The sequence below is a fragment of the Sinohyriopsis cumingii genome, chromosome 19, assembly GCF_028554795.1.
Source record: "Sinohyriopsis cumingii isolate HCF-2022 chromosome 19, ASM2855479v2, whole genome shotgun sequence".
Lineage (NCBI taxonomy): Eukaryota > Metazoa > Mollusca > Bivalvia > Unionida > Unionidae > Sinohyriopsis > Sinohyriopsis cumingii.
The window spans coordinates 41,410,091-41,423,104 of record NC_142979.1 but is presented as its reverse complement, the minus strand read 5'-3'; the positions used below and the strand labels follow the sequence as shown (position 1 = coordinate 41,423,104).

Here is a 13,014-nt window from a genome sequence, read left to right as displayed (position 1 = left end):
TATCCACTGAAAGCCTCTTATTTCATTGCCTGCTGAGACGTTGAAAGTGCATTTTATAGTCCAAAAGGTATTCTTTATGCCCGCTGTGAGTTATAGGGTGCCAAGTACCACTTAGTTCGCTAGCATCTTTTCTAAGTGGGCATCTTCTTCATTTTAGAATCAAAGTTGAACTCCATCTCTATCCGAGTGTACTGGACTTCTTTGTCTAGTACTGTTAATAGGCGGTCTTTCACTCCCACTATGCTAACATTACTACTTATGTCAACTCCATCATCAAATCGATTTTCATGTTACAGCTTCATGTTTGGACGTGGGAAATCTCTGGCAAAACGACTAAACTCGCCACAGTTAAAACACGATTAGTAGCCCTCTTACCGGTGTTTTATGATGCTACCAGTTTTTCAGTCATTTGTTCTATGTTAGTTAACGTTTTATCTAATTGATTCAGCATGATGTGTATAGTTGAATAATGAAATCCCACTGGATTTTGACCTTTGTATTTAGCAGCGAGATTCGATATAGGTGAAAAATGAAATCCCACTGGATTCTGACCTTTGACCTTTAGCATATGGATATAGGTGCACATTTCCTATACAGCCAATGTGACAAGACTTTCAGAACGCGAACCGCCACAAGGACAACCAAAGCTTTTGAAGGAGAACATTTTAGAATTTTAGCCATTCATTTCAAAATCAGTAACTGCTTTTAGAAAACGCGCAATGCTTATAGCATGCACATTGTCTTTATAAAAACAGAGGGCATTAGCGCGCAAAATTGTTATCCACGTGGCCGCGGGTGCCACACGGTGAATTTAGTATTCTTGCATTTGGTTATCCAGTTTTACAGTAAGAACCATACATTAACAATGAGCGACAGCAAATCTGGGTATAAACGTTTTAGAATTTTGACAGCTTTCTACATTGATACATACGGTAACATTTTGCTTGTAACACTCCGTTCTCCATCTCAATTTAAATGTTGCACCTTCCTGAGCATTTTGGATTTATGAACTTAATGCTGCTTAGAACATTCCTTGAATGTTTCTTTGTAAATAAACATTGCAACTTGTCTTTGTTTCTATGTTTCTTTGTTTGTTTTTTGTTAGGACAAATTTAATATGTATACAAATGGTTATCTTATTATGTTTGTGCAAAATAAATTAAATTTAATGTTTGCAAATTTTATTTATATTTTCACGAACTGTAGTTTTTAATAAACAAATCCATTATTTAACTAGGAAACAAGATGATGCTATAAATTAAAACATACAAATCAAAAGTAACAGGTCATTTATCCTTGTCCATAAACTCTATGCTCAACAGACAGGTCCTTGTCTATAAACTCTATGCTCAACAAGACAGGTCCTTGTCTATAAACTCTATGCTCAACAGACCTAAATTTCTGACAAGGCAGATCATATTATGCGGTAGAATATATTACTGTGATTTACCTACCTCTTTTTTTTTTAAAGCGAATATAAATTTATTTTTTAGAAATCTCAAATTCTGTCTTATTTCATCATTGATATGGCAAATATTTCTTAACTTGTCCAAATAGAAATTAAATACCGTATATTTTTAAACATTATTACAAATCTGTGATTATGTGCGAAATGTTCGGGTAATGCTTTAAAGACTACGCATTACTCGCGTATAATTCTATTTCCGCCCTGTATCTATTGACAACAAAATATTCGCCATTGTGCGGGAGACCGTGTATACATTTAACATTTGCTAGACAACAGGTAATTTTTAAGCAGTGCTTTGACAAATGTGTATGCTAAGTTTAATTTATATGTATAAAGTGGGCAGGAGGAGGGTGTGTGTGTGTGAGCTTTAGCAGGGTTTAATATGCATAAATCAAGAAAAATTGTTTTAGTACCCAGTACTCCGTTATCCACGTTAAAACAGTCCATTTGGAATATTATGCACAGGCACAGGTACCGATCACAAACTTGATATTAAAATGGATCAGAGTCTTAAATTTAATATCATATAAATAATATCTAAGTAAACGAGTACTGGGCGCTTCGATATACAGCAATAACAACAACTACTACTACTACTACTAAAAATATAACAATCTTTATTTAATGTGAATTTTCAGTTTACAGTAGTCCTACAATGTAAGACACATCACCCGAAATTTTTATTCAGGGGGGTGATGGGTTTTACTGTCTAGCTAACGGCACTTTATAGCGTGTTGTGATGTCGACTAAGTATAACAAAAGTCAAATTTTCAAGAATATCACACAACTGGCAACCAATAACAACACTTTTCTATAAAGTAAAGTTATAATGTTTTTTCAGACTTTACTTACCCTGATGTCTTTTCTCTAATAAATTCAAATTCTCACAAAAGAAATGGACCCATTTTCATGTTTTGTTGGCCTATATTTCAGTTGGCTGGTAAGCATTGAAAGCCCAGAATGCCAAAATTGGGTTAAGTTGAAATATTATTCTTTAATGAAAGGAAATTAAAAATATATTATGCCTATTGGAACTGTGAGCAACATTTTGTTTCGTTCAAGAAACATATCCCCCACATGAACCTACTTGAACATACTTTGGCATACCTTGACTACCTTCGCATTGCAACACATTCAGATGTATGTCAATGGAACATGAAAATGTGTTTATTTGCTAGTGTCATATTTTGATTCCACCAGGATAAAGTCAGCACAGTAAGTATATTAATTACACATAAATTAGTGGAAGAGTGCCAATATAGGCTGCCAAGTGTGTGAGATATTCCTGAAACTTTGACTACTCCTTCCACTGTTGGCCAACATTGGAACACGCTATACAAGGCCATTTTTTGGGTAGTAAGACATAGCACTAAAATAAAAACAACATGCGCTGTGTCTTACATTCTAGGACTAGATGATAATGCTGCTTGCTACCAATTAATACCTTTTTTTTGTATCCAGACAGTAAGTGTAATTCCTCTTCTATTAATTCATAGCATTAAATCCTTTAACACTTTTTAGTATTAATCCACATTGGAACAGAATACTTGTATATTCACCAGCTGTTAACATCAGATTTGAATTGCTGATGCCAAGGTAAGTGTAGTTTTCGTAACCATCTAGTAAAAAGTCTGTATCACTGGGAGCTGCATGACTAATATGTAGGATGTTTAAGACACTTTATTCATGCCTTGGGATGACACTGATTTTTCTAAACAGACTCTCCAAAATGAATCATGTCTTCATATGGATGTTTTATGCTACCAGTCAAATCAGAAAGTAAAGGCAGAGAATAACTTATTGGTCTATCTGTCAGTGTTGAGGTTCAAACTCACAATATGCTGGCTACAAATCAGACATTGTACTAGTTAGGCTATCTCACCCCAGGACATATAGTGAAGAACATCTTCAATAGCCAAGGTTTCTTGATCTGCTTCATTTGTGATTGACCATGACATATGTAGTTAACTGAAATAGTGTTTTGAATAAGTGCCCTCTTGCAGGAAACAAATTTATTGCCCTTAGCAGTTGATTGGCTCATTACACCTGTTATTATTCATTATGACAACTTTCATGTTTGGCATGAAAGAAAAATTTGAATATGAATAATTTAATTTTGAGAAATTTAAGTGTGACATGTAAAGTTGTGAAGAGCCAGGAGTTATTAACACCATCAGTATTCCAAAGTTAATATTATAAATATTCCAAAGTTAATATTATAAGTATTCCAAAGTTAATATTAAAAGTATTCCAAAGTTAATATTATAAGTATTCCAAAGTTAATATTATAAGTATTCCAAAGTTAATATTATAAGTATTCCAAAGTTAATATTATAAGTATTCCAAAGTTAATATTAAAAGTATTCCAAAGTAAATATTATAAGTATTCCAAAGTTATTATAAGTATTCCAACGTTAATATTATAAGTATTCCAAAGTTAATATTATAAATATTCCAAAGTTAATATTATAAGTATTCCAAAGTAAATATTATAATTATTCTAAAGTAAATATTATCAGTATTCCAAAGTAAATATTATAAGTATTCCAAAGTAAATATTGTAAGTATTCCAAAGTTATTATAAGTATTCCAAAGTTAATATTATAAGTGTTCGAAAGTAAATATTATAAGTATTCAAAAGTAAATATTATCAGTATTCCAAAATAGATATTATAAGTATTCCAAAGTTAATATTATAAGCAGTACAACTGGATCAGTTTGTTTCCAGTGTATCCAGTCAGATAATGAAAGCAATAGATACTGTTTCAACTTACTGCATATACGAAAGGTTGATGTGTGACAAAGTGGATTGAATAAAATTAACTGATGAGTCTATCATCTCAAGGGCACCTTTAGTCCACTTTTTCTAAAGCACACAATGTTGAGTCAGTAACTGATTGGCTGACATTTAGTGACATAGTAACATTCCAATTGTTTTTGCCAATCACGACGGTTCCCAGGAATAAAAGCTGCATGGTCTTGCAGAAACTGGTGACTGAATCCAGGCACAATCCTGTCAAACAATATGGAATGTGACAAAATGTTGACATTCTCTCTATCTTTCATATGGTATAAAAGACACAACTGTATAAATGTTTGTTGAAAAGAAATATTTGTCCATATTTAAGTTACGGCTAGATTGTTCTAAAGTATCACTGTACATGTGAATACAATTAAGAAATTAATGGCAATGTGTGAACTACAGTTTCTTGAGTTACTTCCTTGTTTCTTATGTAGAGGCTATATATTCGAAGAATCTAGCTTCACTTTATGCATAATATTATTTTATCATAATTTGGACCATTTCTTGAACAAGCTTGTGTTCAGTAACTCAGTCATGGGTGCCCAAAGTTTGTGACTAGTAACTATTTCTCAGATGTTTATAGTTTGTGTCCAGAAACTGTATCTTGAGTGTCCAAAGTTTTTGTCCAGTAACTGTCTTGGGTGTACAAAGTTTGTGTCCAATAAGTGTGTCTTGGATGTGCAAAGTTTGTGTACAGGAACTGTATCTTGAGTGTCCAAAATTTGTGTCTAGTAACTGTCTTGGGTGTCCACAGTTTATGTCCAGTAAACTGTGTCTTGGATGTCCAAAGTTTGTGTACACGAACTGTCTTGGGTGTCCAAATTTTCGGTCCAGTAACTGTCTCGTGTTTACATTGCAGATCTAATTGTTTACATGACATTCATGTACAAAGTGTTAAGAATAAATAACTGCTGATTAAAGCTGCCATACAATCATTTATTTGTATCCTTACACTGTAGCAGTCCCCAAGATGGCAAGCCTTGAAAGCCTTAATATTAGTGATTGGTCTACTTTAATTGTCTCTTTAATGTTTTCTTCATGTATAAAAAAAATTCTTAATGATATACTTGATGAAAATAGACCAACAAACCGTAAAATTTTTTTGAATTTATTACAGGAGTCAAAATGCCAAAGAAGAAGAAGTCCGGGAAGTTGAGCAAGATGACAGAGGAGGAGAGGCTGGCATATGAGGAGCAAAAACGTCTCGCTGAGGATGAAATGAAAAAGAAGAAGGAAGACATGCTGACACAGTTCTTAAAGGTAAATTTGAAATCTTTTACATACACTGTACATGATAACATAACAAACTATCAGTATCTTTGGACAGTCCACATTAGAGTGTATATTCTCCGTACTGTAATTTTTTTGCTGGCTGTTTATTAATTTGGATTTTGGATTGTCTTCATTTATTACAGATACAATTAATACTTTTTGGCAAAATTTGTGTGGATACTATGTATTGTGGTATAATTCCTTTACTTGATTTTTAATAGTTCTTGTAATGAGAGTCTAAAGTATTCCTTTGATTTCTGTACATGGCAAGTAGTTTCTGTAGCTAAAATGATGATCATATGCAAAATATTCATTCTTGTAGGCAAATAAAAGATTATTTAGCTTTATTTTTACTAATAGGATAAATTGGCCAAAGAAGAAAGAGCAACTCGGTTTAATTTGAACAAGCTGAATCATCAGTGGAGAAACATCATGCGTGAAGCCAAATCTCGCGAACTTAAGAAGGATATAGAAATTCTGAGTCAGACATTTGAACGTGTTGTTGACAGGAAAGACGCAGTTATTAAATCTCTGGCAAAGGATTTGCAGGAGGCAGAAGAGCAGTATGCAATGGCCCTCCGCAGCCATGTTCAGAATATTGACAACTTGATTGGTGAGTAATCTGTGATCAGAAATGTTTTTTTTATTTATTCATGTATAATAAGAGCTGTGATGGCCAAGTAGTTAGCATTCTGGACTGACAGCAAAAAGGGTATAGGTTTGAATCTTATTCACACCAGATCAGTTAGTTGCCATGGTGTCTCCCTTGGCAAAGCATTTTCTCCAGTTGCCTTGGCATGCTATAATCTGTCTTGACTTACTTAAATACTAAAGACACACAGATTCAAAACACCCCAATATCAAGTATTACCTCTCTCACGTTGTGAACATTATAGACTCTGATCTGCAATCTCCAAATGCATTTTAAGATCCAAATACATGCTGTCTGTTTAAAGCCATTAGTAGAATGAACAATATGTCTACACTTTTAGCCATTTTGGGTTTTAGCCATTTTGGTAACATTATCTGTGAGCTAACAGTGTTATTCTTCTCGAAAAGAATATTGTGATATTTGAAGCATTTTTCTGATGCTCTCATTTGAAGCATGAATCTTGTGATAACTGATATCAAATGTAAAGCCTCTGATGAGCAGCTTATTTACAGATTTTTCAATTTAAAAAAAACAACAGACTAAAATATACATAAATAATTATTTAAATGTATTGATAACACATAACAGTTTCATTTTGAGCATTAAGGCCAATGTTCCACAGCATAGTCAACATTTTGTTAGGGCAATTTTGATTAATACAAATTATGCAACCAGGAAAAATTGTAAAAATATTGGGAACGTTTGCAATAATAGTACTGAATAATGGTGAGAACAGACGTCAAACAGAGCAATCTAATGAAGTGCATCCTGAATTGGTTTTTGTTACTAAGCTGTCTGATTATTTTTCAAAAGAAAGATAATTGTCTTGATGAGTCTGATTCTATCAGGTGTTGTAGGTATGTGGTGTTGTAAGTTTGTGTTACAGGTCTAATTTTGTTGTAAGTTTGTGTTACAGGTCTAATTTGATGTAAGTTTGTGTTACAGGTCTAATTTGATGTAAGTTTGTGTTACAGGTCTAATTTGATGGAAGTTTGTGTTACAGGTCTAATTTGATGTAAGTTTGTGTTGCAGGTGTATGGTGTGAACAGAATAACATCTCAAAATGTAAAAAACTGCAAAATGTTTCTTGACTGATAACTACTTTTCAGTTATGGCGAACAGTTTTAGTCTGTTCGTGCAGGTATTCCAAAAAGTAGAACTGTAGAAGTGTAGAAGTCCTGTCATATTGTCTGTGAATTTAATCTGCACTCAACTATATTAAAGTCTGGAGCACCTAAGTTATTAGTATAGGTCAATTTAGGTAGAGTATAGGTCAATTTAGATAAATTATAGGTCACTTTAGGTACAGTAACAATCAATTTAGGTACAGTATATATTAAGTCAATTTAGATATATAGGTCAATTTACTTACGGTATAAGTCAATTTAGATATATTATAGCTAAACTTAGGTACAGTATAGGTCAATTTAGATATACTATAGATCAATTTAGGTGTGGTATAGATCAATTTAAATATAGTATAGGTCAATTTAGGTACAGTATAGATTAATTTAGATACTGTATAGATCAAGTTAGGTACAGTGTTGGTCAATTTTGATATATTATAGGTCAGTTTAGGTGTAATATAGGATATTAAGATATAGGTCAATTTAGGTACAGTATGCGTGAATTTAGGTACATTATAGGTGAATTTAGATATAGTATAGGTCAATTTAGGTACAGTATAGGTCATTTTACATAAAGTATTTAAATGGAAAGACATCTCTTATCAAGTAAAACTTATTGAACAAACATTCACCATCACCAGCACTACCCAGAAAGTACAGCCATCATTACTGTTGAATGGTAGAATCACATAGGCAGCTTAGCAAATATTTAACTTGCATCATAAATAAATATATGTTACTACTGATGGTATTAGTGCATTGCTTTACAAATTTATTGTTTAGATCAGACAGTACTGTTTCTGATTTTATTGAAAATGCCCCGATGTTTTAAAAAAATACTTAGAGATGAGGCTGCCTAATGGGAGTTTAAAGCATGTAAGCTTGTCAGAAGTGAATGGAATTCCCTTATTTTCATTGGTTGTTAGCATACATAGCAAGCACTGTGTTGGAACAGAATCTACATCCCTATGTTGCCAATCATTATCATGATGTAGAAAAAATACAGTCAGAAAATTGAAAATGATGATAAGATTTGGAATAAAAATTACTACAGTGATTTTGTTTCCATCCGTATCTTTTAGTTAAATTAAGTGGCCTACTACAAATTTTACTGTAAAGGAGTCACTTTAATGACAGTAAAATGTCTTCTTTGGGCACTAATTTTAGCACATAAGTGGATCAGGTAATCAATTATTTTAAGCATACCAACCCTAGTTGGTAGTAATGGGCTTTGACCTGATAAGTAGAACTTAATAAGACAGTATAACTTAATCTTTTAATGCTTTGTGTCTTTTTGTGAAAATTGATTACATTATACTCAAAAAAAAATAAAGGATGGATTTGAAGAAATACAGGGGAATCCCACAATAATATGGTTGTTGGGCTCCAAAATGGTAATTTCCCTATAACATGAAATTGGAGTCAAATAGCAGAATCCTCCAATAAATGGTAGTTGGGTCAGAATTACTGGAATCCTTCTTTCACATGTAGTTTGGGTTCAAAACAGTGAAATATTGCTATTACATGTTAGTTGGGATCCAAAACTGAGGATTCCTCCCATAAATGGTAGTTGGGTCAAAATGATGAGAATCCCACTATAACATGGTACATGTAGTTGTGTCAAAATGATGGGAATCCCACTATAACATGGTAGTTGGGTCAAAATGATGGGAATCCCACCATAACATGGTAGTTGGGTCAAAATGATGGGAATCCCACCATAACATGGTAGTTGGGTCAAAATGATGGGAATCCCTCCATAACATGGTAGTTGTGTCAAAATGATGGGAATCCCACCATAACATGGTAGTTGGGTCAAAATGATGGGAATCCCACCATAACATGGTAGTTGGGTCCAAAACTGGTGACATCATTATGTACTAAAGCACATTATAGCAGATATGATTTACATGACTATGATATATGGGAATATTTGTGTCACAGTGAAGTTCATTGTAGCAGGTTTCACATGAAGTTATATTGAATTAATATCCAACTTCACAACTGTACTATGTATTAATATTTAGGAGATGCTGAAATGAAAAAAGATAATAGTAAATCTACAGTAAAACTTAAATGTCAAACATGAAAGGTTTAAGTCCAAACATGCTTGGACATGGCAGTTTGATTTATTTTCTATTAAAGTATTTAAGTTATCACCCAAAAAGTGAACATACATACATACATACATACATACATACATACATATATGTGTGTGTGTGTGTGTGTATATATATATATATATATATATATATATATATATATATATATATATATATATATATATATATATATATTATACACAGATCTTCATCAACAACGGTTAGCGACACTTCAAACTGAGTATCATGAAGAGTTAGAAATAATCAAGGAGGAGTTTGACACAGAACGAGCCATGATGATTGAACAACATAACCAGGAAATGAACGATATTGCAGATATTCTCTTTGCTATGGACCAGAACTACCAGGAGAAAGAGAATGAAGCCAAATCAGAATTTCAGAGTATGAGAGATGAAATAAAAAATAAGGTTTGTAGATACTTTTAAATTTTGAATGATATTTTAGGTCTTCAAGATATGTAGTTCCTTGTAAAATGTGAATCATATGGGGGCGCTCACCCGTTAATATGTACTTTTGAGATAGTGACGTATGTAAGGTGAAGTAGTTCACATTTAAAACATGCACAATGGAGAGAATGTTGGTATACCTCTATGCTACATTAATGTAATGTGGATGATATTTCTTTGGATATTGTACTTTTGGAAATTTTACATGATTTAAGCACACTGCTAACGAAAATGACTGCTCCCTTGTGTTAAAAAAAATCAGCCTGAATTATTCTAAAGTACACTATACATAGCAGCTATTAAAATAGGGAAAATGAATTTTACCAGACTAGACAATACCAGCTTCTGAAAGTGCAATGAATGAATTACCAAATATTTAAAATGTAAAAAATGTTATCGGCTCTTTTTTATACAATTTACCTCTGAAGTTCAGGAAGTGAAAATGACCAAGAAGAACTAGCACTTTTTTGAAAGGTGCACATCTGAAGTAAGGCCAAGCTGTATGCTCTGTAATCCATAGTACACCCATCAATCATACACCAAAATAAAGGGAATTAAAGGTTCTTTGAATTATACCGAAGATATACAAGGTCTTTTTTAAATAGCCAGTATAACCAGTGAGGAAAGCTGGGGAAATTCTTTTTCTTTAAAATCCTAACCCTATGCAAAATACAAAACTGTAGAGCACCACCTTAAAGCAAATATAAAAATGTTTGCAAATTTTTTTTCTTCATATAATTATGTATGATGTTCTGAATAAAATGGTACATTCATATTGCTGTTAAGCATGAAAATAAGCTAATTATGCTCATTTTGCTCTTGCTTACATAATTTGCCATGAGGCATGTTTGTATCAGTAGTGACCTTAATTATGGGGAAATTAGAAGTCTTAGAATATAGGAATAGAGTCAACTTAAATTTAAAACTGTTGCAATAAGTAAAAGAAATATATGGTGAAAATGTTTCTTTTCATTTATTTGCAATGAAATAAAAAAATAAATGATGAGAAAGAGAATTCGCTTCTTCCACATTAAACACTAGGCAAATATTTTACACTTTGACCTTTGACATTTATGAACCTGATGAGTTACCTCCCTTTTCAAATTGTAAAATTCATTGTTGATATCTCAGAAATAATTATGGCTAGTTTCATGTTCCTGTCATTCAGTATAACATTAGTTGCTATGTTTACAAAATGAAATGTGCATTCTTAAAATAGCTCACTTTTTATCATGGGGGTGGGGGCTGGACTTGTTAGAGACTCTGACACTCATAAATACTGTTATGTGTGGGGAAAATCAGGAGAATTATTCAAAAGGATTGTTTTGATGCTTGTGACTTAAATGTTTCAGCCATATAAACATAATTAAATCATACAATAGCAATACCTATATTCTTTTTATGGGGGCACTCACCAGTTAATATGTACTTTTGATATAGTGACTTATGTAAGGTGAAGTAGTTTGCATTTAAAACATGCACAATTGAGAGAATGTTGGCATACCTCTATGTTACATTAATGTGATGTGGATGATATTTCTTTGGATATTGTACTTTTGGAAATTTTACATGATTTAAGCACACTGCTAACTAAAATGACTGTTCCCTTGTGTTAAAAAAATCAGCCTGAATTATTCTAAAGTACTTTATACATAGCAACTATTAAAATAGGGAAAATGAATTTTGCCAGACTAGACAATACCAACTTCTGAAAGTGCAATGAATGAATTATCAAATATTTAAAATGTAAAAAATATTATCAGCTCTTTTTTATACAATTTACCTCTGAAGTTCAGGAAGTGAAAATGACCAAGCAGAGCTAGCACTTTTTTGAAAGGTGCACATCTGAAGTAAGGCCAAGCTGTATACTGTATAACCTATAGTACACCCATCAATTATACACCAAAATAAAGAGAATTAAAGATTCTTTGAATTATACCTAAGATATACAAGGTCTTTTTTAAATAGCCAGTGTAACCAGTGAGGAAAGCTGGTGAAATTCTTTTTCTTTAAAATTCTAACCCTATGCAAAATATGAAACTTTAGAGCGCCACCATATTAGTTGTTCAAGACACTCTTTGCAATATGTGAAATACAGGATTGCTTAGTATAATATTGTTTTGCAACATCTGATTATTGCTCTGCACAATGAGAACAAAATAAGACCAGAGTGTAAGCCTGATATGTTATCAGACAAATATATAATTAGTACATATTTCTCAGAATTTGGTAAAGTTGGTCATGAATTTCTGATCATACATGGGTCTTTCATGGAGTAAATACGATAAGTGCAAACACACAGGTCTTTCAAGGGGTAAATATCATTAGTTACATACACAGGGGTCTTTCATGGGGTAGATATGGTAAGTGACAAAGAAATGGGTCTTTCATGGGGTAAATATGGTAAGTGACAAACAAATGGGTCTTTCAGGGGATAAATATGGTAAGTGACAAACACATGGGTCTTTCATTGGGTAAATATGGTAAGTGACAAACACATGTGTCTTTCCTTGGGTAAATATGGTAAGTCACAAACACGTGTCTTTCAAGGGGTAAATATGGTAAGTGACAAACACATGGGTCTTTCAGGGGTAAATATCATTAGTTATATACACATGGGTCTTTCATGGGGTAAATATGGTAAGTGATAAACACATGTCCCTTAATTTGGGATAAATATGGTAAGTGACAAACACTTGGGTCTTTCATGGGATAAATATGGTAAGTGACAAACACATCTGTCTTTCAGGAAAAATATGGTAAGTGACAAACACATGGGTCTTTCATGAGATAAATGTGCTAAGTGACAAATACATGGGCCTTTCATGTGGTAAATATGGCATGTGACAAACAAATGGGTCTTTCATGGGATAAATAAAATATGGTAAGTGGCAAACACATGGGTCTTTCATGGAAGAAATATGGTAAGTGACAAACACATGGGTATTTTAAGGAGTGAATGTGGTAAGTGACAAACACATGTGTCTTTCATTGGGTAAATATTGTAAGTGACAAACGTATGGGTCTTTCATGGGGCAAATATCATTAGTTACATACACATGGGTCTTTCATGGGGTAAATTTGGTAAGTGACAAACACATGTGTCTTTCCTTGGGTAAATAT

The 13,014-nt window shown here is 32.8% G+C and overlaps 1 protein-coding gene across 1 annotated transcript in view; it reads left to right on the top strand.

Moving 5' to 3' along the window:
* The first annotated feature begins 1,663 nt into the window (after positions 1–1,663).
* Positions 1,664–13,014, top strand: part of LOC149775559 (dynein regulatory complex subunit 2-like) — a 32,789-nt gene continuing 21,438 nt past the window's right edge. Inside the window, exons 1-4 of the mRNA XM_089943359.1 lie at positions 1,664–1,744; positions 5,389–5,531; positions 5,904–6,156; positions 9,629–9,852. Coding sequence (XP_089799485.1) covers positions 5,397–5,531; positions 5,904–6,156; positions 9,629–9,852 — 612 coding nt within the window. The 5' untranslated portion in view covers positions 1,664–1,744; positions 5,389–5,396. The remainder of the gene's footprint in view (positions 1,745–5,388; positions 5,532–5,903; positions 6,157–9,628; positions 9,853–13,014) is intronic.